Genomic DNA, 27,035 nt, shown 5'->3' with positions numbered 1-27,035 from the left:
TCCATGGACAAGTGATTGGAAATGTTGATGGATTGGATTTGCACACGGTAACGACTTAGATATATTATAATCTGGCTGAGATGTTGTACGCTACTGTCCCGTAGTACTGGATTCAGATAATTCGATAATAATTAGTATTAATAATATGAATATGAATATAATATTTCATGTTAGAGTCGTATACATTAAAGAACCTTTCCTGCAGAGATCTAGCCATGCTGTGGCAGCTAATGGCTAAAACAAAATTGCCATAATCCGCAATTTAAATAAAACATCATTAGTCCTTTGAGTTTTTGAAGTTTTATTATGGGTATTTTTGCAAATTGTCTTTTTAAAAGGTGAAAGGAAATAAAAGACGTGAAAATTATTTGATAAGTGTTCTTCATCACTCTCAATTCTTTCATTTTTTTTTTATTATCCTCTAAAAATAAATTCCTAACTGACTCTACCAAGATTTTGTTAATATTTTTGTCCTGTTTGAAGAAAAAAACAATTTAAGTATAAAAGAATCATCGAGATTTATATATTTATTATCATCATTTCCGAAAGAATAAACATTTTTAATAAACTATTCAAGGTATTGTGGAGGTATCAATCTATAATCTGAAATGTTTATACACTACTGTATAAAAGTAAAACTTGTCCAAATCATCAGGCGGAACGTGGTTGATACAGGTAGGGGTACTTGCGCCCTGTATTTTATTTTTCAAATTATTAACCTTTTTTTTGTTTTTCAAATATATTTCTTATCTTGTATAAAATGTGTATTTTATTTGAGTTTATAACGATTTTACATTTAGGAATATATTATGAGATCACAAATTGTTTTTATCAAACTTTGCAACAAAAGTCCTAACATTCTATGAATTTTTATAAATAATTTAATATTGATAACATGTATACTTTTGTGCAAACATTATATCCCATGCATTTCAATATGAGTAGGAGAAGATTTACTAGAGATGTCATTTTCAACTTTTTATTGTTGACGTCAAGAGTCATTCATACTTGAAAAAACTCTTATTCATCTCTAAATTAATTGCAAGTTTCACATTATGGTAAAAATGAATGGATATTATTTGTTTGATTGAGTTATTTATTCATCTTATCTTAATTATTCTCGTTCAGCTATTATATGAAGATCATTTTCAACAACAAAGACAACCAAACAAAACTATGTAGTAAAATAGAATATGAATTTCTTGTAACAACGATGTGATTTATAGTGAAAAATAAATAGCTAAAATTTTTACATTTAATTCAATCATCTAAGTTGAAGTCCTTAATGAGGATGGATACACATCTGTTGTCCCACATATTGTTCCACTGCATGTACTATCAGATGTGATTGGTCAGAAAAATGATTAATTATTAACTTTTTAACTTAAAAACATTCTTTTAATCAATCATAAGCTCATAACATATATAGTGTCACAAGTTATTTGACATCAGATGTATACCCAATGAGGAGTGACACTTTAAATAGTATAATTTTTTTAACATCTTTGATTCTTAATTACTGTCATTTAGAATTTATGTTATTTTAATACTTCAAAACAATTATCGATATTTCTTTATTTTTTACTTAATTAATGTGAATTATAAATTGTAATTAAATCTTGTTATCTTTTCTAAACTTTATATTAAGATTCGTGAGTGCAAATAACATAATTGAAATTAAACTGCTGGTGATTTATATAAGTTTAATAAGTAGTTTAATTTTTTGCCAAATGTTTTGCATTAATTATATATATTATGGAACATTTAGTGTGCCAGTTAATATTGAGAATGTTATAATTGTGTTAGGTTGAAAATGAGTGGTCAAAGAGAAGTTTATAAAAAATAGTGCAAATTTTAAGAATATTAATACACCCAATTTAGTGATTACTTTAAATATTAAAATTGTTATTTTAAGTAAATTAAGTTGAAATGAAAGGAAGAAAATAAAAATAAACAATACATAGATTTATTCCTATAATATTTGAAATGAAAAACTGTTTATTTATTCTTTTGAAATGCAATTCTTTTGTCGGAGTTCGGGGTAAGGTAATGGAGAATGCGTATATGGTACAATATCGACATGTCAATTTTTCCAATGTTTGATTCATTCCTACATCAACATGCCAGATATAGAATTCAATTAGTCAATTTCCAATAATATTTATGAGCATTCACCAACATTGGTACCATGTATGGAAAACTTATTTTAATTAATGGTAATAGCACTAGTTTTAGCTTTAAAGATAAATCTGTGTGCTCTTCCATACGAAGATAAATCCGTGGTATTAATGAGTTTTATTTATAATACAAATGTTTTGACTTTAAATTATATAGTTTTTATTTGTTTGAGTTTATTTAAATCAATTCAAGCTAAATGATAAACAAGTAGTTGAGTTAGTGGTGTAATTAAGAACTCCCCATTAAAAATGAAGGTTTGATTTTTGAGAGGGGCATAGACATATCTCAAAATTGATTAATTATTTGCTTGAAGGATAAGAAAATATTAATGATTAGCATGAAAAATTCAACTTATAGTGTCTATGTTGGAGAACTCTGCTGTATTGCCATGAGTTTGTGGGTGTTCTCAAATATTCATAACAAGTTTTTTTAATAATAAACACACATATTTAATTTTAGAATCTATTTATTTCAAATTTATTTGATAGGAAAAATTCTTGAACTTTAATAATTGGAAAGAGAGAATTAATAAAGAGAGAGAAAAGAATAACATGAAACATTTTAAAGGTAAAAGTGTATACTCCAGAAACTTTATACTTTTTGGGAGTGAACTTTATTTCTTCTCGGTTACTCCTACTTTAGTTGTTGATAAAATTGATCCCTACATAAAGATAATTTTAAAATAATAGTAATGAAAAATTCGAACCTTATATATTTTGAATCTTGACTATTAGATCGTTATTTTTTATATATATAACAATATTACTAAATTAACAACTTTTAACTATGAAATTATTTATTCTCTTATCAATCAATTATATATTTTGATGGCAATTTGATATGGGTAAGAATGATAATTAATCTGTATTGTTGCATTGTTAATATTATGAAGTCTAATTGTAACGATTTCTTTGTTGTCTATTAGTAATTCAATAATATATTTATACATGAACTAATTTTATCAACTAATAAAGCTTAAGGAGTAATTAGGAAGAAAAAATAGTTATGATGACTTGTGAAAGACAAAAGGTTTGAGGGATTTATACACTTTTCTATATTTAAAATATTTAAGTAAAGGAGTAATGTTTATAAAAATTGTTTATGTAAAATCTCGCAAGTATATATATATTCAATTAAGAACAGTTTTGACGTAAAAACTATGAAAATTTAGTTATTAGATATTTGATCACTTAAAAATTTATATGCATATATATTTTAATTTTGATTATTTGATAAAAACAAATGGTCCATAATAATTGTTCTCATTTAATACAATAACACAATATTCTCACTGACCCACTCCATATTTTTTTGGTTTCTCATAGGTATCCTCGCACTGGAGACAATCATGTCCGAGCCAGGAACATCCACAGATACGGGGGCTAACTCTCTCAGCGAACATTTTTTCCATCCATAAGACTCGAACTCGAGATATTGATTAAGGGTAATCAAGCATGTACCACTTGAACCAATGTTCGTTGGTCTCCATATAATATATATATATATATATGAGTATTATTTAAGAGAAGCAAATAATAATGTCATTGGTTTGAAAATAATAATCACATTAAATGCATAAGTTAAAAGTACTCATCAAAACCATTAAATAGAGACCGTAAAAGTTTTTTTATATTTTCATAGTATTATTTACTATTGATTTTTAATTATTATTGACTATTCAAAAAATTAATATAAATGAGTATGTAAATATTTATATTGTTATTGCATATATATTACACTCTTAAATAAATTGTATAAACAATTTAAACATTAAATCAATTCTTTTCCTTCTATTTATTTACTTACTTAGATTTGAGAAAATCATTAATAGTTGGCTAGAAAGATAAAATGGATGAATCACATTACTGTAGGACCATTTTAGAAGCTTGAACAATTTTAATTTTGGAGTACTTTTAATCCTCTTCTTCAAGATTCAATCGTAGATATGGAAAAGTTTTGATTGAAATGCCAAATGTTGTGTAATGTCAAAATTCATGCTTAACACTTGAGTATAAATTCATGTATATATAAAATACTTATGAATCAGTTGTTTACTAACATTGATGAAGAGAATGAAATAGGCAAGTATTTGTGGAAAAAATAATTTTTTTATTTAATTTAAAATTTAGGTAAGTGAGAACATGATAACTTATCATGGTTAGGGTAACTTATCAACAAAGTGTTTAAGTTGGAAGTGAGATTTGAACTCAGGATATTGTGAATTATAACACTTGTACTTTCTATTTGTTTCCAAGTGTATAATTGAAAAAGTTGATTACTTTTTATGGATTAATATAAAAATTATATGATTTTTTAGATGAAACAATGGATCTTATAATAATATATGATTATTCTAAATGATATTTTACTGTTTTAGTGTTAACAATATCTTGTTGACTTAAAAATAAAATAATGTTAAAGTATTTAGGTTGGTTACTTTTTTAACAGCTTTGAAATATTATACTTTTTTTTATAATGATAAAATTGGTTTTCATAAAATGTGAAAATGCCTTATGTTGATTTAGGACGACTCTTATATGTTAAAGTGTTTAGATCTAAATTGATTTGTTTGGTTGTTATTTGATGAAGTAATGATAGTTGGATTAAGTGAACGTCAATGTTAGTACTCGAAATGGTTCATCAAAATTAAAGTAATGAGATAAAGTAGTTAAGGTGATAAGAAAACCAACAATGTACTATAGATTATTTTATTAACTTTTTTCAATAATCTCTAAAATTATAGTCTTGTAGATTAGGAATCTCGAATGAAAAAAAAATATGTAATCACTTTTATAAGAATGTATGTAAGTTTTATATGTTTAACATGATGAATATATATGATGTTTGTGGTTTCCATAATACGAGATATTCTCTCATGATAGTAAATCATACGAAATTGTGTTAAATATTCACAATTGATTGCTTTTAAGTATTTTTTTGTTTCCTACATGTATCCTCGCACTGGAGGCAATCCTGTCCGAGCCAGGAACATCCACAGGTAAGTGGGGCTAACTCTCCCAACGGACATTTTTTCCATCCACAAGACTCGAACCTGGGTTTTTGCTTAAGGGGAATCAAGCATGTACCACTTGAACCAACGCCCGTCGGTTGCTTTTAAGTATTTGTGATAAAGTAATAACCATTTTATATGCTTATATGTATAATATATCAAATTACTTAATTTTACTATGGCACTATTTTGTACGTGATCGCGTGAGTTGTTATTACCCATAATAACCCATTGTTGTAATAATTTGGTATCCATCGTTTATGACAAGGTTGTAAATTTGGGAATGTTCATATGATTATTGTTTACTTTTGTATGGAATGGAAAATATTTAGATTTTAAATTATAGGTTGAGTACGATTATGAAATTCATAAATTAGTTGTGAGATGTATAATAAGCCTGAAATGGAGATTAAAATAAATATTAAATTATGAGAATGAAAAATCAAGTAATCTGGGACTACATTTGTTGTCCCTTTTTTGTACCATTAACTCTGATTGGTTGGAAAAAAAATATTTAAGTCAAAATTATAATTATTTTATATTTTTCTCACCAATGAAATCTCCTGGAACATGGAGTGACACAAAGCTATGAAACAACAGATGTGCTCCCAATTCTAAGATAAGGAAAGTTAGTAAATATTAGTTATGGAGTTAAAATAAGATTAAAGTAAGATTTAGTGTATTGGGAGTGAAGAAAATAAGAACATCAATTTTAGCATAATTGGAGATAAAAAAGAAAAATTAAGAAATCTTGTTAAAAGATGTATGGGCTAACTTCTACTAGTGTCCATGCATTCTTGAATTTGTATAGTCGGTGAAAATGGAAAAAATACAATGATAGAAATATTATTTTTTATTTGGATAGGATGACACTAGAAGTTATTCATCAATAAGTCTTCAAGGATCATTTAAGTAGGATGGTATAGTGACGATGTGGTCTGCTATATTGAACTATCATAATAGTCCTACATGCAAATAAAGCGGTCTCTGATACCCTTTTGTGCATTTCATAATTGACAAAGAGGGTTCATGAAACAAACTAAGCTTACATCATAAGCACCTCAAATAGAGGTATTGGAAAATATAGGAAAACATTGCTTATCGTTATTAGGGTAATATGAATTCTCGATAGCATTCCTATAGGATGGTCTCTCTAACATCTGATCCATGAAGGGTAATGGAAAATGATATTTACATGTGGCTTTGTTAAGCCGCTTATAATCAATACACATCCTCCAACACTTAACAATGCGGGTTGTGATCAGTTCATTATGTTCATCGGGGAATATAGTCACCCCCATTATTAGGCACTACTTACACTAGGCTAACCCAAACACTATAAAAAATGAGTAAATCATACACGCTTCAAGAAGCTTCATCACCTCAACTCTCACCACCTCCTTTATGGTGGGATTTAACCTTCATTGTGGTCGGCCGACTAGTTTGAATCCCTCCTCCATGTAGATCTTGTGCATGCAGTAGGTCAAACTGATTGCTTTTAAATCGGCAAGGGTCCACCGATGGCTCCAAAATGAGTCTTGAGCATTTTAAGAAGTTGTCCTTGCTCCTTTTCTAACAAGGAGTTGCTAGTGATTATCAGTTTCTCATTCGCACGCTCTAAAAATACATACTATAGGTGTAAGGGTAAGGGTTTCAATTTCGGTTTCTTATGTGGAACAAGTTCATAAGATCATGCTTCCACATCCTCATATGGTATGGAAGACTCAGAATCAACTACATAACTCTCAAAGACATCCTCTAAGGGGTCCACTAAATATGCATCATCCTCGGCTTCCTGGCACACATCATCAATCAAATCCAAAACAAAACAATAACCTTTATTGTTTCGATGGTGCATGGTCTCAAAGACATCAAAAGTAAGTTCCAAGTCTTGCACCCTCACTTTCAACTTCTTGTTATCCACATCAATTATGGCCTTAACGGTCTTCATGAGTGAACTACCCAGAATGAGAGGCACATCCTCGTCCTCATCAAAATCAAGGATAACGAAGTAGGCAGGGAAGACAAACTTATCAACTCTCACCAAAACATCATCTAAAACTCTATTTCACATAACGATATGCAAGTTGTAAGGACATGTGAGTGGGCTTAATCTCACAAGTTACCTATCCTCGGATCATGGAAAGTGGCATCAGGTTAATACTAGATCCTAAATACATGAGGGGTTTTCATATAGAAAGGTATTCTATGATGACTAGTATGGTAAAATTGCGAGGGACTTTAGACATAGAAGATATGTACTTTTGGATTATGGCACTACAACTAGCATCCAACTACATGGTCTCATTATCTGGAAGCATATGCTTCTTAGTGAGAAGTTCTTTCATGAACTTCGCATATGCATACATTTGCTCTAATGCCTCATAGAAAGGGATGTTGGTTTGAAATCTATAGAATATACCCACAAATCGCTTAAACTATGTTTCTTGGCATTGTTTGGTTGGAACATAGGGATAAAGAATATGCTAGATATATGGGGGTTGGTTTTTATTTTGTGTTACTTACATCAGCTTGGGTCCCCTCATTCTCACATGTTTCTACCCTTTCTTCCTTTTTTTATTAGCACTACTTTGGTTTATGGGGTTCTCTAGGGATGCACTAGGCTCATTTTCTCTTAATTTTTCTCTCCCCTAGTGCTCAGGTTCTCACCACCTATATTGTAACCAACTACTTTACCCCTTACTGGTTATGACTTGATAATGCTCCTTTAGAATAGGTTCAATATGAGTGGTAAACTACCCTCAGTTGCTCAGTCATTTGTTTCATAATTTGCTCAACTTGAATCTCCAAATTCTTTATAGAGGCATCATTATTATTTTGGTTTGCATGAACTGATTTAAAGTACCCTCCAACTTGGAGGTCTTATCCTGATAAGGTGATTAGTAAGGAAACAACCTATTAGAAGGCCCAACATCTTGCCTCCAAGGCTGATAATTGAAATTTCGGTTGAACCCCGATTGTTATTTTGGTAATACAAACAAATACTTTCCCTCTAGAGAGTATTACATGAACAATAGAATGAGATTAAAAATGGTATAATAAGAATCAATATCTTCAACGGTTATTGGTTAAGAACTTAGGATCTCACATTCATATCAGTGCATACTCGATTACTCACCTAGAGATGAAGTCAACCATCATCAACACCTTCATCATCTTCTTCTTATTTCAATCATTCATTCTCTTCTTCAAAATCAACCAATCTGTTCCCCAAATAAGCCCTTCCCAAAAAATCTGGTTACTTACCAATAAAATCCACTTCAAGTTCCTCCAATTTCTACACATTATATGAAGCCCAAAAATCCACTTCACCACTTTCTCAAACCCCTCTTGTTATTTGGCTCCAAGGTGGCCCATGATGCTCTTCCATAATTGCCAACTTCTATGAACTTGGTCCCTGGCGCGTCACCAAATCCCTCACCCTTCAACCTAACCCTGGTTCTCGGAACAGGAGATTTGGCCTTCTTTTTCTTGATAATCCCATTGGAAGTGGTTTCAGTATTGCCTCAACACCAGAAGAGATTCCAACAGATCAGAACGGCATCGCGAAACACCTTTTTTTGTTGCTATAACAAGATTTGTTAAGCTTGATCCTCTTTTCAAGTCTAGGCCTATTTATATAACTGGTGAAAGCTATGCTGGGAAGTATGTTCCTGCAATAGAGTATTATATATTGAAGAAAAATGAGATATTACATGCTTCTAAGAAAGTGAATTTGGCTGGGTTGGCTATTGGTGACGGGTTAACTGACCCTGTAACACAAATAGCTACTCATGCTGCAATTGCTTACTATGTTGGATTGATTAATGAGAAGCAAAGAGTCAGAGGCAGTGCCATATGATCAGTATAAAAAGGGGATACACACAAACATACAGGGATATACAAAGATCAGAGAAAAAGCTCATACATAGGATCATAACAATCAGGGAGAAGAGTATACATATCAGTAATAAACAAGAGAGGCTCACACAAACCCATATACACGCAGAGCAACAGACACTGAAAACAGTGAGAAAAAGAAATCACATAGAGGTATCAACAACCGAAAGACCAAGTTGGCAGTAGAGAACAGTGTGGAAAATCTTGAAACACAAAACAGAACAAGAAACCAGGAACAGGAGATTGGCGTTTAAACAGAAAAGGCTAAAGGTATACCTCCAGGTAATCCATTCATTCCTCTCATTCAAGCAATTATAAACAGGAAAATGTTCTTATCCATCATGTGTTCGGAGCATCAAAGTAGATACATATATTCATCTAAACAGTTGTAAACAAGTACACATCAATCTAATTTATGTCATATATATCAAATGAAATACATACGGTGACTGAAACATCTTGAAAGACATTTCTATGTCCTTTGAAAGCCTAGACCGACTTGGCCTAACATAGGAAGGGGAGATAGCCATAGTCATCCCCAATACAGAAGCTATCCACAATGAATGAATTGGCTTGGCCAGAAATGAGCCCCAAAACCATAGAGGAGAATACCTGAAATCACCCTTAACCCTAGATATACTCATACAAAAGAACCCTTTGGATTCATAAAAATGCAACCCGAATAGCAAGCCATCACCGTGCGCCATCCCCGCCACCATCTAGTCCTCGATACGAATCACAGCCTCGACTCCTCGAGCATCAACAGGATCCAGCAAAGACAGATTAGAACTTCTATGGGTATGGAAATGTCGCCACCTTTTTCGCTGCGGTATGCTTCAGTGCCACGACCATAGGCTCGTCATTACCGCAACTAGTTCGGGACCAAGATTGTCATCATTCCTTGCTGCTATAGATGGAGATGAGAAGTGAAATGGGGAATTAGGGATTTTCTCCCTGGAGCTCGTGAAATGAAGAAGAAAATAACCCATGGCCCAAATTAAGTCATTCCCTTGTAGTTTGCAATTTGTATTTATTAATTTTTCTTTTAATTCTTTCTTTTGTTATATTTTTTGCTTTTTTTTACAAATTTGTTTAGTTGTTGGATCCAAAAGGTTTTCAGGCCCATTCATACCATTCGGGCTCTTGAAGGGATACCCATCCACATTAAATTAAATTCATATATATATATATATATATATGAATTAATAAACTATTTTACCATTCAAAATTCTATATATATATAAATAATTAAGAAACTATTTTAATAGAATTTTTATAGTAAGGTTATGATTCGAGCTGTCTCTAAAAATGAGAAGAAGGTATACAACCAACACCGTCTCTAAACTATCAATTCTATATATATAATTAATAAACTATTTTACCTGCCAAATTCTATATGTAAGAATAATTAAAAACTATTTTATCAAATAAATTTTATGGGATTTTTTATAGTGAGATTATGGTTTGAGTCGTCTCTAACTTCCTTGGAAATGAGGAGAATGTCTACGACCTACACCGTTTCTAAAACTATTAATCTTATTGAACCCCAAAGCAATTATATACTGACCAATTAATATTTCTAAACCTACAAATATTTTCTAAATCACTAACAATTAACCAAAGTAGCTAAACAATTTTCCAACACGTAGTCTTGATTTCCCTATTGCACCCGGGGATACGTAGGAGCAGGATAACATCTTGTCAGATACAAATAAAAAATATAAAAAATATTCGGTTTTACTAATTGAATTTTAAGTTAATACGTATTAAAGGACATAAAAATATGTGTAATTAGCGAAGGTATCGTTTTAATACGGGCGGACGGGGTGCTAATACCTTCCCCGATCCGTAATCGACTCTCGAATTCAGAGTCTCTATTCGAAGACCATTTTTATCCAAATTGAGCATTAATTAAGAGTTTTCTACGTTTCAAGCGCAAAAAACGTTGTGGTATTGCTTGAGTATTCTGAATAATACCTCTTGTTTTCATTGACTAATTTGGAGTCATAATGCTCCTTTTATACGTATACAAACTATTGCTTGTGATGCAAGCTATCCCAATGTTTCCTAACAAACTTAACTAATTAATCTTTGTTCATTCCCTTAATACCCCAATAATATTAACTAACAAATAGGCCTAAAACTGAATTATATTGGATTACATAAAAGCTTAACCACAAACATCATAAGAAGCCAAGGTTGGCTAATCTGATTTCTGCACCATGCCATTCCTCGCCTGGGCCATGCCCTGTCTTGCTCGGTCTGTGCCTTGCCTTTCCTGGCCCGTGCATTGCATTGCCTGGCTCGTGCCCTGCCTTGCTTGGCGCGTGCCCTGCCTTGCTTGGTTTGTGTTGTCCTGCTTTGCCTGGCTCGTGCCCTGCCTTGTCTGATCTTCCTGATTCATCAAGACCTTGTCTTCCTGATGCATCAAGGCTTTGTCCCTATGGTCAAGCCCATGTGTTACATTGTGCTTGTGCTTGTCTCAGTCAGTTTGTGGCGAAGTGTTGTTTTGTGTTGGTTGCTTGAGCCCCCAGGGAGCATGTGATTCATGTTTATTGTTCAATATCCCCCCGCAAACTGGAGAGTATATATTAATTACTCCAAGTTTGTTGAGTAAGAAATGGAAAGGGGAAGGATCTAGAGATTTGGTAAGAATGTCGGCAAGTTGTTGTTGTGTATGAATTTGGGAGAAGGTGGAAGAGTTTAGAATTGAGTCTCTCACGAACCACATGACAATCAATGTCAATGTGCTTTGTTCGTTTGTGAAAGACTGAGTTTGCTGCTATGTGCTTTGCCGAATTGTTGTCACAGTATAGTAATGCTGGTTTGATGAATGGAAGCTGGAAGTTGATGAGCAGGTATGTTAGCCATTGGATCTCACATGAGGTGGCTGCAAGTGCTCGATATTCTGCCTCTGAAGATGATCTTGCCACAGTTGTTTGTTTCTTGGACTTCCATGAAACCAAGGAATTGCCTAAGAACACACAAGCTCCACTGATGGATTTCCTTGAGTCAATGCATGCTGCCCAGTCTGAGTCACTGAATACCTTCAATTGCAGAGGAGAAGTGGAAGAGTAGAGCAAGCCTTGGCCTGGATTGCTTTTGACATACCTTAGAATTCTGCTCAGAGCTTGATGGTGAATGATGGTTGGCTTTGCCATGAATTGGCTTATTTGTTGGACAGCATAGCTTAAATCTGGTCTTGTATTGGTTAAGTAGATCAATCTTCCTACAAGTCTTCTGTATGAAGCTGGATCATGGTAAGGTGAGGAGTCATCTTGATGTAGCTTTGTTGTCTTGATGATTGGTGTTGGAGCAGGCTTAGAAGCCAAGAATCCTGTATCTGACAAGATATCCAGTGCATACTTTCTTTGACATAGGGTGATACGTGCAACAGATCTAGAAACTTCCAATCCAAGAAAGTATTTTATAATGCCAAGGTCTTTGATCTTGAAATTTTCATGTAAACAATTTTTAACAGATGATATTTCATGCAAATCATTTCCTGCTAATACTAAATCATCAACATATATAAGCAAAGCTGTAAATTTGAAACCCAAGGCTTTGGTGAACAAGGAGTGATCATGGTGGGATTGTGTGTATCCCAATGAGACAAGGGCTTTGGTTAACCGAGTAAACCATTGCCTTCATGCCTGCTTTAGTCCATACAGGGACTTATGAAGTTTGCAAACTTTGTTTCGTGCCCTGCATACTACTCCTTGTGGTATTTCCATATAGACATCCTCACTTAGCTCTCCACGAAGGAAAGCATTATTGACATCTAACTGGTGAACAATCCAGTTTTTTGAGGCTGCTATGGCAAGGAGTAATCTAATAGTGGTTAGCTTGACTACTGGAGCAAAGGTGTCCAAAAAATCAATGCCCTCGGTCTGGTCATAATCCTTTGCTATTAATCTAGCCTTATACCTTTCTATTGAGCCATCTGAGTTATACTTGATTTTGTATATCCACTTAGAACCTATAGGTTTCTTATTTGTTGGAAGGTCAACAAGAGACCAAGTTTTGTTTAGTTCAAGGGCATTCAGTTCGTCTTGCATAGCCTTTATCTCTTAATGGCTTGGTGGTAGAATCTAGGCTCATTTGTAGTAATATAGATGACATGTTTTAGGTGATTTGGTGAAATGGAGTTGTAAGACAGGACAGATGAGAGGGGGTGGTGCACATCTTTGACTAAAGTTTTGTGTAAGGACAAATTGCAATGAAAGTCTTGTAGGTAGGTTGGTGCCTGCCTTGGACGACTAGACCTCCTAAGATGGTTAGGTGAGGTGTTGTTGTTTGATGTGTCTTGGTTAGAAAGACCAGCCTCTATGTTGTCTTCACCCTGTGCATCATGACTTATGTTGGTGCCCAATGGTTGAGGTGTGTAGTGTATTGGTTGATCAAGTGGCCCTAAGGTATCAGTGAACATTTCTTCTTGAGTGGTGTCATTGGATGCCTCATAAGGGAACATATGTTCATGGAAGACTACATTCCTAGAGGTGAAAATCTCTCTGTTTTGAAGGTCAAACAGAACATAGCCCTTTGTGCCTGGCTTGTTCAGTAAGTATATGCATTTTCTTGCCCTTGGGTCAAGCTTGGACCTGTGTTGAGCAAGAGTGGATGCAAAAGATAAACATCCAAAGACCTTCAATTCCATAAGGTTGGGTGGCTTGTTGTGTAAGAGTTCATAAGGTGACTTATCTTGAAGAATGTGACTTGGGAGCCTGTTTATGAGGTAAGTGGCATGTTGCACTGCATAGGTCCAGAATGATTAACTTGGATTGAAAGATAAGAATTCTGGTGACATTTAGGAGGTGTCTATGCTTCCTTTCTACTACTGAGTTTTGTTGAGGAGTTTCTACACAAGAGGTTTGGTGAAGTATGCCATTGGAACTATAAAGAGTTGGCATATTGAACTCACTTCCATTATCACTCCTTATGGCTTTAATCATTCTGTCAAAGATTAGTTTGCAGTGCAAGGAGTTAGTCAGCTTATGAATGGAAATCAAGTTGAAATTAAACTCTGGCACATAGAGAACATTATGCAATATCAATGAGTCAGTAAGATCTACTGTCCCTGATATCTTTGCCAACACTGTGTTGCCATTTGGAAGGCCAATGGTGATTGGCTTAATGTTGTGGTGAATATTGAAAATGGACAGGTCAGGGCACACATGATTTGTGGCCCATGTGTCCATCATCCAGTATATGTTGTTACCCGATTGAGGATGTTCATCCTTGTCTTTGTTACCTTGTTGTGCATTGGTGGGATCCACTGTGGGTTGATTTACACTGTGAACTCCATTTGACTTGTTGATGCTTTTGAGTAAGGTTGCCAATTGCTCATATTGCTCAACACCAAAGTGGAATTTGCTTCCTTCGACATTGCTTAGAAGTGCCTCTAGCTCAACATCCTTCTTATGTGCAAGTTCAGCACCAGTTGTGTTGACTAATCCCACTTCTTGCCTTGTTCTTGATTGTTGAGGATTTGGTGGGAATCCATGTTTGAAATAACATGTATCTATGGTGTGTCTCTCTCTGCCACAGAAGGTGCAGACCTTGATTCCATTGCCCCTTTGATTGTTGAATCCTCTACTTGTGCTTCTTCCTCTGCCTTGCATAAAGCCACTTCTTTGTCCACTTTGTCTTGTCCTCCATTGAGGTGCATTATCATACTTGTTTGTTGATCTCTCATTTGTAAAATTTATGAGAGCTTTTGGTGATTTCTCAATTATATGTCCTTCTTGTTGGATTAATAGAGAGAAGGCTTTATTCATCTGAGGTAGTGGTTCCATGAGCAAGATTTGAGTCTTTGTTGTGTTGAACTCATCATTCAACCCTTTCAGGAAACAAATTACATACCCATTCTCCCTCTGATCCTTTATCATCGTGATCATTCCACAATTACATCTTACTATGCAAGTGCAGGTGGGTATTGGCCTCAATGATTCAAGATACTCCCATAAAGTTTTCATTTCAGTGAAGTAGTTGGAGATTGTTCTATCACCTTGCCTCATGGAATGTAGCTCCTTGATCAAGTCTGAAGTTCTGAAATAATCTCCCTTGGAGAATCTGTCCTTGAGATCAACCCATAGATCTCGAGCATTGTCAATGTACACAATGCTTTGTGCAATTGGTTGGGAGATGCTTCTTGTTATCCATGAGACAACCATGTTGTTGCACCTATCCCATATGTCATATTCTGGTGTGGATGGGCTTGGTGCACTGATTGTCCCATTCACAAATTTGAGTTTATTCTTTGAGGATAATTCTCTTCTCATAGCTCTGCTCCATAAGTGATAGTTGCTCCTATCTAGAGGTGGTGTTGTTAGGATTGCCCCTGGATTTTCTCCTGGATGGAAATAGTAGGGGTTGTGTTGAATGTCAAGGTTGGTTATGCTCAATTGCAGATCCTGATCTGGTGTTGTGTTTAGTGCTTGTGCCATTGCTTCTGTCTTGCCTTTTCTTGAATGTGTGATTGAATTATTTCTTGAATTCTTGGTCAGGGTTCTTGTCCATATGGCAAGCCTTTTGCTGATCTTTGTTCAGATTTCTTGACCAAGAGTTGTTTAAAGAGAGGGATGCGCAATCATAGCTCTTGATACCATATTGCTTGAGTATTCTGAATAATACCTCTTGTTTTCATTGATTAATTTGGAGTCATAATGTTCCTTTTATACTTATACAAACTATTGCTTGTGATGCAAGCTATCCCAATGTTTCCTAACAAACTTAACTAATTAATCTTTGTTCATTCCCTTAATACCCCAATAATATTAACTAACAAATAGGCCTAAAACTGAATTATATAGGATTACATAAAAGCTTAACCAAAAACATCATAAGAAGCCAAGGTTGGCTAATCTGGTTTCTGCACCATGTCATTCCTCGCCTGGACCATGCCTTGTCTTGCTCGGTCTGTGCCTTGCCTTTCCTGGCCCGTGCCTAGCCTTGCCTGGCGCGTGCCCTGCCTTGCCTGGCGCGTGCCCTGCCTTGCCTGGTCTGTGTTGTCCTGCTTTGCCTGGCTCTTGCCCTGCCTTGTCTGATCTTCCTGATGCATCAAGACCTTGTCTTCCTGATGCATCAAGGCTTTGTCCCTATGGTCAAGCCCATGTGTTACATTGTGCTTGTGCTTGTCTCGGTCAGTTTGTGGCGAAGTGTTGTTTTATGTTGGTTGCTTGAGCCCCAAGGGAGCATGTGATTCATGCTTATTGTTCAATAGGCGACTCCAAATTAATCGGAAGATCGGTGCATCATTATAATTATTAAAATTCATACCTTCTAAACCACCTATGGGGTTTGGGTTTTGCTCATTATCCATAGCTTCCTCTTGATGGTCCTCCTTCACTCTAGGCTGTAAAATGCTAGAATTTTCGCCTTGTTGTTCCCTCTGTCCAGCAAGTTATCACTGCATCCTTGTTCGGCTGTTGTTTCTCAATGCGATGGTTCAATTTCCAAATCAAAGGCTAGTTGTTCCTCCGAAATTCTACCTCACATACACAATAATTAACACATTACAAGAGCAGGTCAGAATGTCAAAGCAATTAAATCAACAAAGGTAAAACACAAATTAAAAACTTAAAATAACAAACAATAATTTTATGCTAACAATATAGATGCAAGTCCTGACAACGACACTATTTTGCTAAGTGAAAAATTGGTATTGGAATCACCAATGGTGTCACAAACAAGTAACATGAGTAAGTTCTCGTATTCACAAGGACTTGCTAGATAATAACCTTTCAACTAATGATTATTATTCTAAGCTATTTTTCAAAAGGGTTTGTGATTGATGAAACAAGATTGTAATACTTTAATAAAAGATGTTAGGATCGTACTTTCTACTTGCTATCAATATACACACAAAATTCAGTAACACAAATTCACTTAGTAATGATTCTTCCACACAAGTGATCTCAAATGTACTAAAACCTAATATGTTAATCAAATTATTTCTTCATCTAGTAACTTTATACACAAGATGAAGAACTATGACTCACAAAATCACATCTTTATGTCTAATAGTCTATGCATGTGAAACAAGATGAAGATATATGAAGATAGTTTATTATAGTAGCTCTGTCTAGCAACTAAATTATCAAGATGAAGATATATGAACTGTTAAACATACATCTATGTCTAGTAGTACATGTTAATAAGTTTGAGAGTTATGAAGTTGTCGAATTAGCTCTATGTCTAGTAACTAATACAACAACATGCATGAAATGATGTCATTTTGATATAAATCTATCTCTAGTAGTTATTACCAAATGTTAAGGTATCCAATGTTAAAATTATGCAAGTATTTCTTAGAGAATTTCATTCACAAAACATACAATAAGATGATCAAACTTAAAGTAAGCATTGAGCATATATATAACTCAATGGAATAAAAAATTCATGAATTAATATAAACTGAATTAATATACATACATCAAGCTCGTATTGCATTCAATCTCAACAAATAAGGAACTTAACTACTCATGGTCACGAAATACAAGTAAAATCAGGATAAAATACAACTCATTGAGTGATAGAACCACTCTCAACGAGCATAGATTAACTCCTCTAGTACTTATACTTAGTTCTCAAGACTTAAATGAGTTAAACTCTCTTAAAAACTCAGAAAATACTATATTTCAACGTATTGCCCGAAGTGTGTAAGTAGTAACTCGAGTTAGACCCATTTAAATAGTGTCTGAAATCTGGCTTCCACACTTAGTGTACCGCCTATTCGCTTAACACAATGCTTTGAATAGCCAAGCTCGACATTTCAGCGCAAAACTTGTGTTGAGCGCACCATATGCGCTAAGGGCACTTTCAATTTGCACTAAGCGTAGGCTTCACGCTTAGCATATATAAAACAATAGCTAATTTTTTAAATTCTTGATCAAATATGCCCAACATGGGATTTATGATTAGCGCATGTCTTCTTCAATTTAGTGTGGCTTTGGCGTTGAGCGCAAGTCTCAACTACTGTGTGATCCGCTGAGCCTGATTCCTGCGCTGAGCCTAATCGATCTTTGCCCAGAAACATAGTTTTTTTCAGCCATTCCTCTAGTTTAACCCTACACAAACAGTTCAATGATGATATTTAACCATTTAAAAAGTTTATATTACTTAAGAGCATAAAACCATTAATTTAAGTGGATTAAAGAGTTAAAGTGCCACAGTAAGTAATGTATGATCATTTTGGTACTTAAAAACAATGAAGCTATTTGGATAGGATAATTGAGTCGGGGTTGAGACAAGAGACGAATATTAGTGGAAATCAATTTTATGTGGGAGGTCGACCATGGGCGCTATATACTTGCTATGACAGTTGATGGACAAATATCGAAGAACCAAAGAGACTTACACTTGGTATTCATTTATTTGGAGAAGACATATGATAATGTTCCTAGAGAGGTTTTGTGGAATGCTCTAGAGAAGAAAGGTATTCACATTGCCTATACTTTAATAATCAAGGTTATGTATGATAAGGTCAAGATGAAAGTGAAAACACAAGATGGGGTCTCAAAAGATTTTCCTATTTTCATAGGACTATGTCAAGGGTCAACATTGAGCACCTCCTTGTTTACATTGGTCTTGGATGTGCTCACTAAGCATATCTAAGAACCAATTTTGCGGATGATATTGTCTTAGTGTGAAACTCAAGACATGAATTAAATGGGAGATTATAAATATGGAGATAAGTTTTAGAAGCACATGAGTTTTGTATAAGTCGAAGTAAGACAAAGCATATGGAGTATAAGTTTAGCAAGAGGCAAACAAACTCTACTGCAGAGGTAAAGATTGTGGATCATATCATACCACAAGTCACTAGATTTAGGTATCTGTTGGACCAGACTATGACCGGGGAGCCTCCAACCACCGGGGAGTTCCATTGTTACATGGGTATGGGAAGAGTGAAGAGTCACAAGTGAGACACCACGTCTTGAACCAAAACCTTAAGGCATTAGTTCCATGGGTCTTTCCTTCTTTCACTCCTCCCTACATATCCAATGTGGGACTTCACACTTGAATAAACCCAACAATCTCCCCCTCAAGTGTGGGTACCACACCCTTTCCGGTCCGCTCCCCCTTGAGTCCACCATGTCCCAGCCGAACCACCGGCTCTGATACCACTTGTTGGACCAGACTATGACCGGGGAGCCTCCAACCACCGGGGAGTTCCATTGTTACATGGGTATGGGAAGAGTGAAGAGTCACAAGTGAGACACCACGTCTTGAACCAAAACCTTAAGGCATTAGTTCCATGGGTCTTTCCTTCTTTCACTCCTCCCTACATATCCAATGTGGGACTTCACACTTAAATAAACCCAACAGTATCTTAGGTCAATCATACAAGATAGTGGAGTGTTTTAGGTGTCATTTGTGATAAAAAAGTATCATTCAAACTTTAGGGTAAGTTTAATCGCACGAATATAAGACAAACAATGTCATATGAGATTGAATATTGGACGATAAAATGTCAACAATAAAATAGACTCCATGTAGCGGAAATGAGAACGTTGTGTTGGATGAGTAAACACACTAGACAAAATAAGATTAGAAATAAATGTATTAGAGAGAAAGTTAGAATATTTCTTATTATAGAAAAGATGGTAGAACTTTACCTCATGTGATTTGGACATGTGTAAATGAGATTGGTAGAAGCCTCATACGTGAAACATATCACATTGAAGGCAGTCCAACTCCAAGAAGAAGACAAAATCTCAAGAAAAATTATAAGAGAAAGTGATAAAATAAGACTTACGTATAAATACTATGCTGTAATCAAATCAAATATGATCTTTCTACTGAGGAAGTTTTTTCACTTGCAGGGCTATGGAGCTATATTTCCCTGCTTTATAGGTATTACATACTTCAGCAGTTCTTTTAAGATTGCTAGTTTGCTATAATAGGAACCAGTATTTCGTCCAAAGTCGACAAAATATTTAACCATGTGAACATGAATTAGTACATGACAATGTTCAGTTCATTTTGTTAGTTACTTAAAAATTAAAATACATAACGAAATTTATCATTTTGCTAAAGATGCTCCTGAAAGAAAAGCTTTTATTCGTTGCCATCGAAAGTTTTGTGCAGTATGTTTGTTATATAGTCTATTTTATATCTGTGAATGTATGTTTGACTTAAATATTAGTTGTACTTCCTCCTAATTCTCTTCTTTGAGTCTAATATTTATGTATTATTAGTGTAAAGATTTATTTATAATCAGTATATCGTTAACTATTGATTTATACTTTTTAAAAGTCTATAGTAATTAAAAATAAATAATGTCGTAACAATAAATCAAACTTATACATTGTTGGTATATACATATTTTTTCTCTTTTAAATGCTTTGACTTATGATGACTTTATTTTTTATGTTGATACCAGCACGTTTGAAGTTCCTCTTGTGATTTACATACTAAATTGATCATGTTCTGCATGAGCTATATATTTTAGAATAAAGGGAAAATTAACCATTATTATCATCAATTTCTTATTTATCCTTGTACAAAAAGTCAATAGATACCCATTGGGAAAAAACAAAAAATATATAATTAACTATAGCAGACAGAGAACATGGCCATCACTACTAATATGTGGTTGTACTTGTTAGCATGCTACACATTATTTACACTCTATGTCTCTTCTTTATAAGTATTCATCTATCTTCTGAAATTCCACAAGCCCAATGTTGAGTTCTTGATATAGATATTCATTTTTATTAACAAAAAATCATTCATTCTATCAAGAATTGATTGTGGTAGAGCAAGAATTTCAATCATGGATAGCTTTCAAAAAGAAAAGCAGATTGTGGTTGATCCATTGTCATTAAGAGAATCTTCTACTAAACAAAGGTTCTTTGACACCACTATGCTTCAACCAGTTATCACAACTTCTGCAGCCACCAATTTGCACCCTCCAACACTACAACCTCCAAGGAAAAAATTCCTAAGCTTAAGTCTCCCAAATTCAGAGATTACTTCGCCTCGGCTCGATTCGGCTCTTTCCAAGAAGAAAGCAGAAGGTGAGAGCCTTGAATCACAATGCAAAGGTGGTAACTTGGCTCTCGAGGATAAGAATATGGTACAAGAAGTTCACTTAAGAAAGAGTAAGTCATTTGGTGAAAGAAGAACATGTGCACCTTCAAATGAACTTGATCATTGGTTGACTATGCTTAATGAATTAGTTGAGCATGAAAAGAAGTATGAAGGTAAAATCTCCAAAACAGAAGCTATGAAAGATAGTGCTAAGAATATGAAGCACAGGAGACAAATAACACCAGATGATGTGTTTAGATGCAATGCTCTTTGCCTGTTTTTACCAGGCTTTGGTAATAAACAAAAGTCAAATAAACCTAGAAAAGAAGAACCACAAAGGGAAACTGTTGTGATAACTAGAACAGTTTCTGTGGAAAAATTTGAATGTGGTTCTTGGGCTTCTTCAGCTATGCACTATGAGAGTGAAGGAGAATCCACTAACCCTAACTTTGTTCTGCCATTGGAATTGAAGAAATGCAATAGTATGAATGAAGTATATTCTACAAATGCTGCATCTTTTGTCTTTGATAAAGACATTAAAGGGATTCTGAAGAACGGTTCTGCTAAGGCCAATACTAGAAAATCAGAATCACCATCTCGCCATGTTCAGTTTTCTCCATCTTCTCCATTATCATGCCCATCCTCACCATCTTTTTGCATTAGTCCACGTTTGAGAAAAGCTAGAGAAGATTTTAATGCTTTCTTAGCAGCAGCACAAACTGCATGAGAATGATGGGTTGGAGATATCTCATAAATGCAGAGTAATAATAATACTTATACAACTTTATTTATACTCAACAGATACGTGTTGTCCCAAATCTTATCTCAAATCTTGTCCCGCCAAATGATAATGAATGTTTAAACTTTTTAATTGACAAAAAACGTTTTCATTGGCATGAGATAGGATCTGGGACACCAAATATATTTTCTTTTCTAGTTGTTTGTGTTTCTACCTACAGGGTCATTCCAATGTCTACTATATGTTCACTATTTGGTTTTGTGAGAAAAAGGAGGGTGTTTATGCTAGTGAGGCAAATAATCGCCCCAAGTATACTACTCACCATCCATAAAATGTATCAAGTTTATAATATAAAGACAACTTTTGATATTTACTCAGATTTTGGCTAAAAAACATAGATGTGTCATTGTTACTTCTTGTCATAGATGTGATTTTTAAGGATAATATTATATACCATGCCAACATAGTGGAGATACATTCTATTTCCTTAGGTAATTGAGAGAATGTTAGTCATTGAATAATATGCCTACGATATTAAGATTATAGAAATATAAAAAAAAAAACTATAGAGAAATAAATAGAGAGAATCTCCACATATTATGAGTATTGCGAGCAATATTTAAAGGAAAAATACATTGATTGAAGATTTATTGGTCTTTATAAAATACTTTCCTTTTATCTAATGGAATCAAGCTATCCCAACATATACAATTTTTTTGTTTACTTTTAAGGTTGATGGAAGGTCGATGATATTAGTATTTAGATTCAGGTCAATCCAAAAAAGAAACTGGAAACCAACCAACAAAACCGAAGCCGCAAAATATCAAAATTGTCTGGACCATGTTGGACTGGTTTTTATAAAGCTGAGCGGTCCAGATTGATTTTTGGTTCCAATTTCAGAAACGAGACCAAATCAATATTAATTACACATGCACAAAAATACAAGATTATTTCATTTCTAAATCTAAAATTATGATGGTATGTTAGTGATGTTGTTTTCCTAGTGTTTTATTTTCTCATTGTTTCTAATTTTGTTGTATTTTTCTAATTTAAATTAATATTATTAATGTTCAATTAAATGGTTGTGTATATTGCACTTGACACTAGGAGTCTTGTAGTAGACTTATTGATTTTTGTATGTGAACTTGACACTTTGAAATCATGTATTTGTATGCGAACCTGACACTTTGAAAGTGTCTTAGACTTATTATTTTTGTTATTAAAAAATTATTAGCCAAACCGGATCGATACTGCATATAAATTTTGAATCAAATTTCTTAATATAAATCAACCAAACCGGCCTAGACTGTGTGTTATATTTATGTCTTCGAACCATATTATTTTTTGTCTAAAAACTAAAAACTGATCCAAATCATTTGCAAATACTCCAATATGATGCCATTGCTTATCTTAGTTTCTAATAGAAGCCTAATAGTTGCATTTCAAATAAAATTACAATAATTACAATAAATTAATTTTAGTTATATTCAAAGGTTCTTATGGTAAATTGTCTATGTTGAGTAACCAAAAAATAACATAAAAGTAAACAAAAAAATTGTCTATGTTGGGATAGCTTGATTCCATTAGATAAAAGGAAAGTATTTTATAAAGACCAATAAATCTTCAATCAATGTATTTTTCCTTTAGATAAATCTTCAATTTTTTTGTGTTTCTACCTACAGGGTCATTCCAATGTCTACTATATGTTCACTATTTGGTTTTGTGAGAAAAAGGAGGGTGTTTATGCTAGTGAGGCAAATAATCGCCCCAAGTATACTACTCACCATCCATAAAATGTATCAAGTTTATAATATAAAGACAACTTTTGATATTTACTCAGATTTTGGCTAAAAAACATAGATGTGTCATTGTTACTTCTTGTCATAGATGTGATTTTTAAGGATAATATTATATACCATGCCAACATAGTGGAGATACATTCTATTTCCTTAGGTAATTGAGAGAATGTTAGTCATTGAATAATATGCCTACGATATTAAGATTATAGAAATATAAAAAAAAACTATAGAGAAATAAATAGAGAGAATCTCCACATATTATGAGTATTGTGAGCAATATTTAAAGGAAAAATACATTGATTGAAGATTTATTGGTCTTTATAAAATACTTTCCTTTTATCTGATGGAATCAAGCTATCCCAACATAACTAATAACTGAAGGTTTTGTAAACGGTGACCCATATTAGTCCTTCCATCAACCTGCATTTATTAAGGGTAAAAAAGTGGTTGATGTGTCATGTTTTGTATACATGTGGATATTCTTCGATTTTCCACGTGGAAATCATGTTACCCAATAATGGAAACAATTTTGTTTTGGTAAGTAATTATTTTATAAACAAAATAGGCACAAATAGGCACCGTTTGTGTCATTATTTTCCTTAAACACATAAAAGAAGGAAGAGTTTTATGATACCCATTTTTTCAACCCTAAACCACGAATGTGCACCCCTAAATTCGTCGGATCCTCATAGGAGTTATAAGATTGAACTTTATCTCAAAACTCGAAACATAACCTCAAACCCTGGCCCAAATCGAATTCTGCCAAAAAAATTGAAACTCAAATGGCAAATGAATATGTCGTCAAAAGTTATGGCCAAGAATGTTCAAATTTCAATGTGGCTAGTAGACTATAGTGTTGTTGTGAGCACGCATGGCAGTTCTAGTGTGGCTAGTAGACTATAGTGTCAAAGGTTTTCTCCTCCAATGTATAATTGCAATATAGTTGTTGTTGTTTACTTATAAAAAAATATAATAGCCCAAAGAAGAAGTTATATGACTGTCCATATTTCAAGGTAAATATTATTGCATTTCAGTATTTAATAGTTTTTATTTTTTACATGTTGATATGTTAATTGTATTTTAGGAGGGACACTAATATTGTGTGAATTTTTTATGTAGCTTGAAGATGGGAAAGAAGCCAAATAATGAAGGGAGACAGTTTGCCACTCATTCATACCCGTTTTTTTATGGATGAGTTGAAAGCTAATGTAAAAAATCAAATGATGATAAAAGAATATGTGATATGGTTTAGAAAAGTAATATATTCAATGTTGTATGTGTCGTTAATGTTATAAGTATTTGTCTTTTGAAGTAGACCATTTTTTTTTGTGCAATGAATATTGTAGTAAGTGATGTTTATTTATTTAAAAGTTATTATTAACGAAATGCAATTATTTTGAGCAATATTTTTTATATTTAAAAATAGCAAGGATACAGCCAATGAGTGTAATTAACTAAATAAAACATACATAAAGTATCATTTATAGAGTAAGATAAGTTAATACAAATACCTTATTGTATCCATTATATAATGAACTGTGACTAAAAACAAGGCATTGTATATATCCACTACAAACACTTTTATCGTATCCATTACAATATTTCCATCAAAACAAACAATGATTTTAACAAAATATGTCAGCCAATAAAATCAGCTATCATTTCTTGTTAGTATCTTTGATTGTAGATCCCAGTGGTATGAAACTAGGGGTGGGTATGAACATAAAAGAATGAGTAGTTTATTGGTGTTGGATTGGAGGTGTTGCAGAAGATATTACTACCATTTCCCCACAGCATTTGCTGGTGTGAATTGAGGTTGGAGTGGATTTTGCTTGGATCTATTGTTGTTGGCTTGAATGTTGCGTCCTCAAAGAAGGTGCTCTACTAGGGCGTGGCCTAATATTTGTCTCCATGGGGGTGTAATTTTCAAACTGAAACAATTAAAATTAAATATTTTAGTCTCTAAATAAAATATTAAGTCCCAATTAAATCCCTAAAGAAAATGAAATGGCTCAATATTGGTCTCTAGTCTTGATACTTACCAATTCTTGTTGGGAACAAGTGAAGAATCAAATAGTAAAGAGGATAGAGATAAGAGAATAACACAAAAGATTTGGTAACGAGGTTCGACCAATTGTGCATACGTCCCCGGGAGTGTTGAGTGGCTATCACTATATATTATCAGAGAATAAGGATTAGTGTTTTACTATTCTTCTTCTTGTTACATTAGGTTTACATAACATCCATATATATAGTCCTCTACCCCAACCCATTTACATCAGCCCAAGCCCATAACTTGTATTGCTGTTATCTAGAGATATGAGTCATTGCACAACAATCACCACCTTGGCGAATATCATCAATCTCCATCTTCCGCTATTGGGTTGGGGGCGCTCCATAGTCCAGCATCAGTGAATGTTCAGCAAGCTCGGGCAATGCCTGAACTTGTCCACGGTAACCGGTTTGGTTAACATATCAGCTGCATTTTCTGAAGTGTGAACCTTCTGCAATAGTATCTGCCCACAAGCTACCAACTCTCTGATCTTGTGAAATCTCACATCAATATGTTTGGTCCTAGCATGATATACCTAGTTCTTTGCCAAGAAGATAGCACTCTGACTTTCACAATGCAGCAGAACTCCACCTTGCTCAATGCCTAACTCATTTACTAGCCCCATAAGCCACAAGACTTCCTTAGAAGCTTCACCAGCTGCCATGTACTCTGCTTCAATTGTGGACATAGCAACAACAGACTTGTCGCGCCCCGATTTTCGGTTGCACGAACTTATTAGAGTCGCCACTACATTTTTTTTCAGTCAAAAAATGTAGAAAAATCTTTTGGCCCAATCACATTGGGCCTTGGACTTTGATATCTAGGTTCGGGAGTCGATTACACCTTAGGGAATGTATTAGCACCCTAGTTGCCTGTTTGAACGGTACCCTATTATATTGCATGGATTATTAATTGTGTTATTATTATTTTATTTAATTGTGTGATTGATTAATTATTTATTATGAAGAAAACAAATTGTTTTTATTATTGTGCCTGACAAGAATGACCCCGGTCCTACGTATCCCTATTAAGGGAATCAAAGCTTACGTAGTTCTTTAGGTATAAAAAGTTTATTTGGTTGGGTTAATTTTATTTATTAAAAATAGTAAAGTTTAAATTCTTTTTTTTGAAAAAAAGACATGAGCGAAGCATAGCCCTTACGTCCAATATCGCATCTCATATTAAAACTTGGTTAAGAAATTCGAATTTTTGTTTTTTATTTAAAAAATAAAATCATAAGGAAGTGAAGTGTAGCCCTTACGTCCGACACCGCATCATACCTTACAATCTGAGTTAAATATTATTTCATTTTTTTGTTGA

General features: G+C 33.9%; 2 protein-coding genes across 2 annotated transcripts; one reads left to right on the top strand and one right to left on the bottom strand.

Moving 5' to 3' along the window:
* Nucleotides 1-13,151: 13,151 nt before the first annotated feature.
* On the bottom strand, nt 13,152-15,534 carry LOC109341488. The gene is made up of 2 exons (XM_019579418.1): nt 14,010-15,534; nt 13,152-13,840 (listed from the first exon to the last, which is right to left on the bottom strand). The coding sequence occupies exons 1-2, from the start codon at nt 15,532-15,534 to the stop codon at nt 13,152-13,154; spliced, it is 2,214 nt and encodes a 737-aa protein (XP_019434963.1).
* Nucleotides 15,535-20,691: 5,157 nt separating this feature from the next.
* LOC109341490 lies at nt 20,692-22,039 on the top strand. The gene has a single exon (XM_019579420.1). It carries the CDS (start codon nt 20,868-20,870, stop codon nt 21,849-21,851), a length of 984 nt encoding a protein of 327 aa, XP_019434965.1. The 5' UTR covers nt 20,692-20,867; the 3' UTR covers nt 21,852-22,039.
* Nucleotides 22,040-27,035: the final 4,996 nt, after the last annotated feature.

This window comes from Lupinus angustifolius, unplaced genomic scaffold (genome assembly GCF_001865875.1).
Source record: "Lupinus angustifolius cultivar Tanjil unplaced genomic scaffold, LupAngTanjil_v1.0 Scaffold_473, whole genome shotgun sequence".
NCBI classification, from domain to species: domain Eukaryota; kingdom Viridiplantae; phylum Streptophyta; class Magnoliopsida; order Fabales; family Fabaceae; genus Lupinus; species Lupinus angustifolius.
This window is presented reverse-complemented; position numbering and strand designations above follow the sequence as displayed.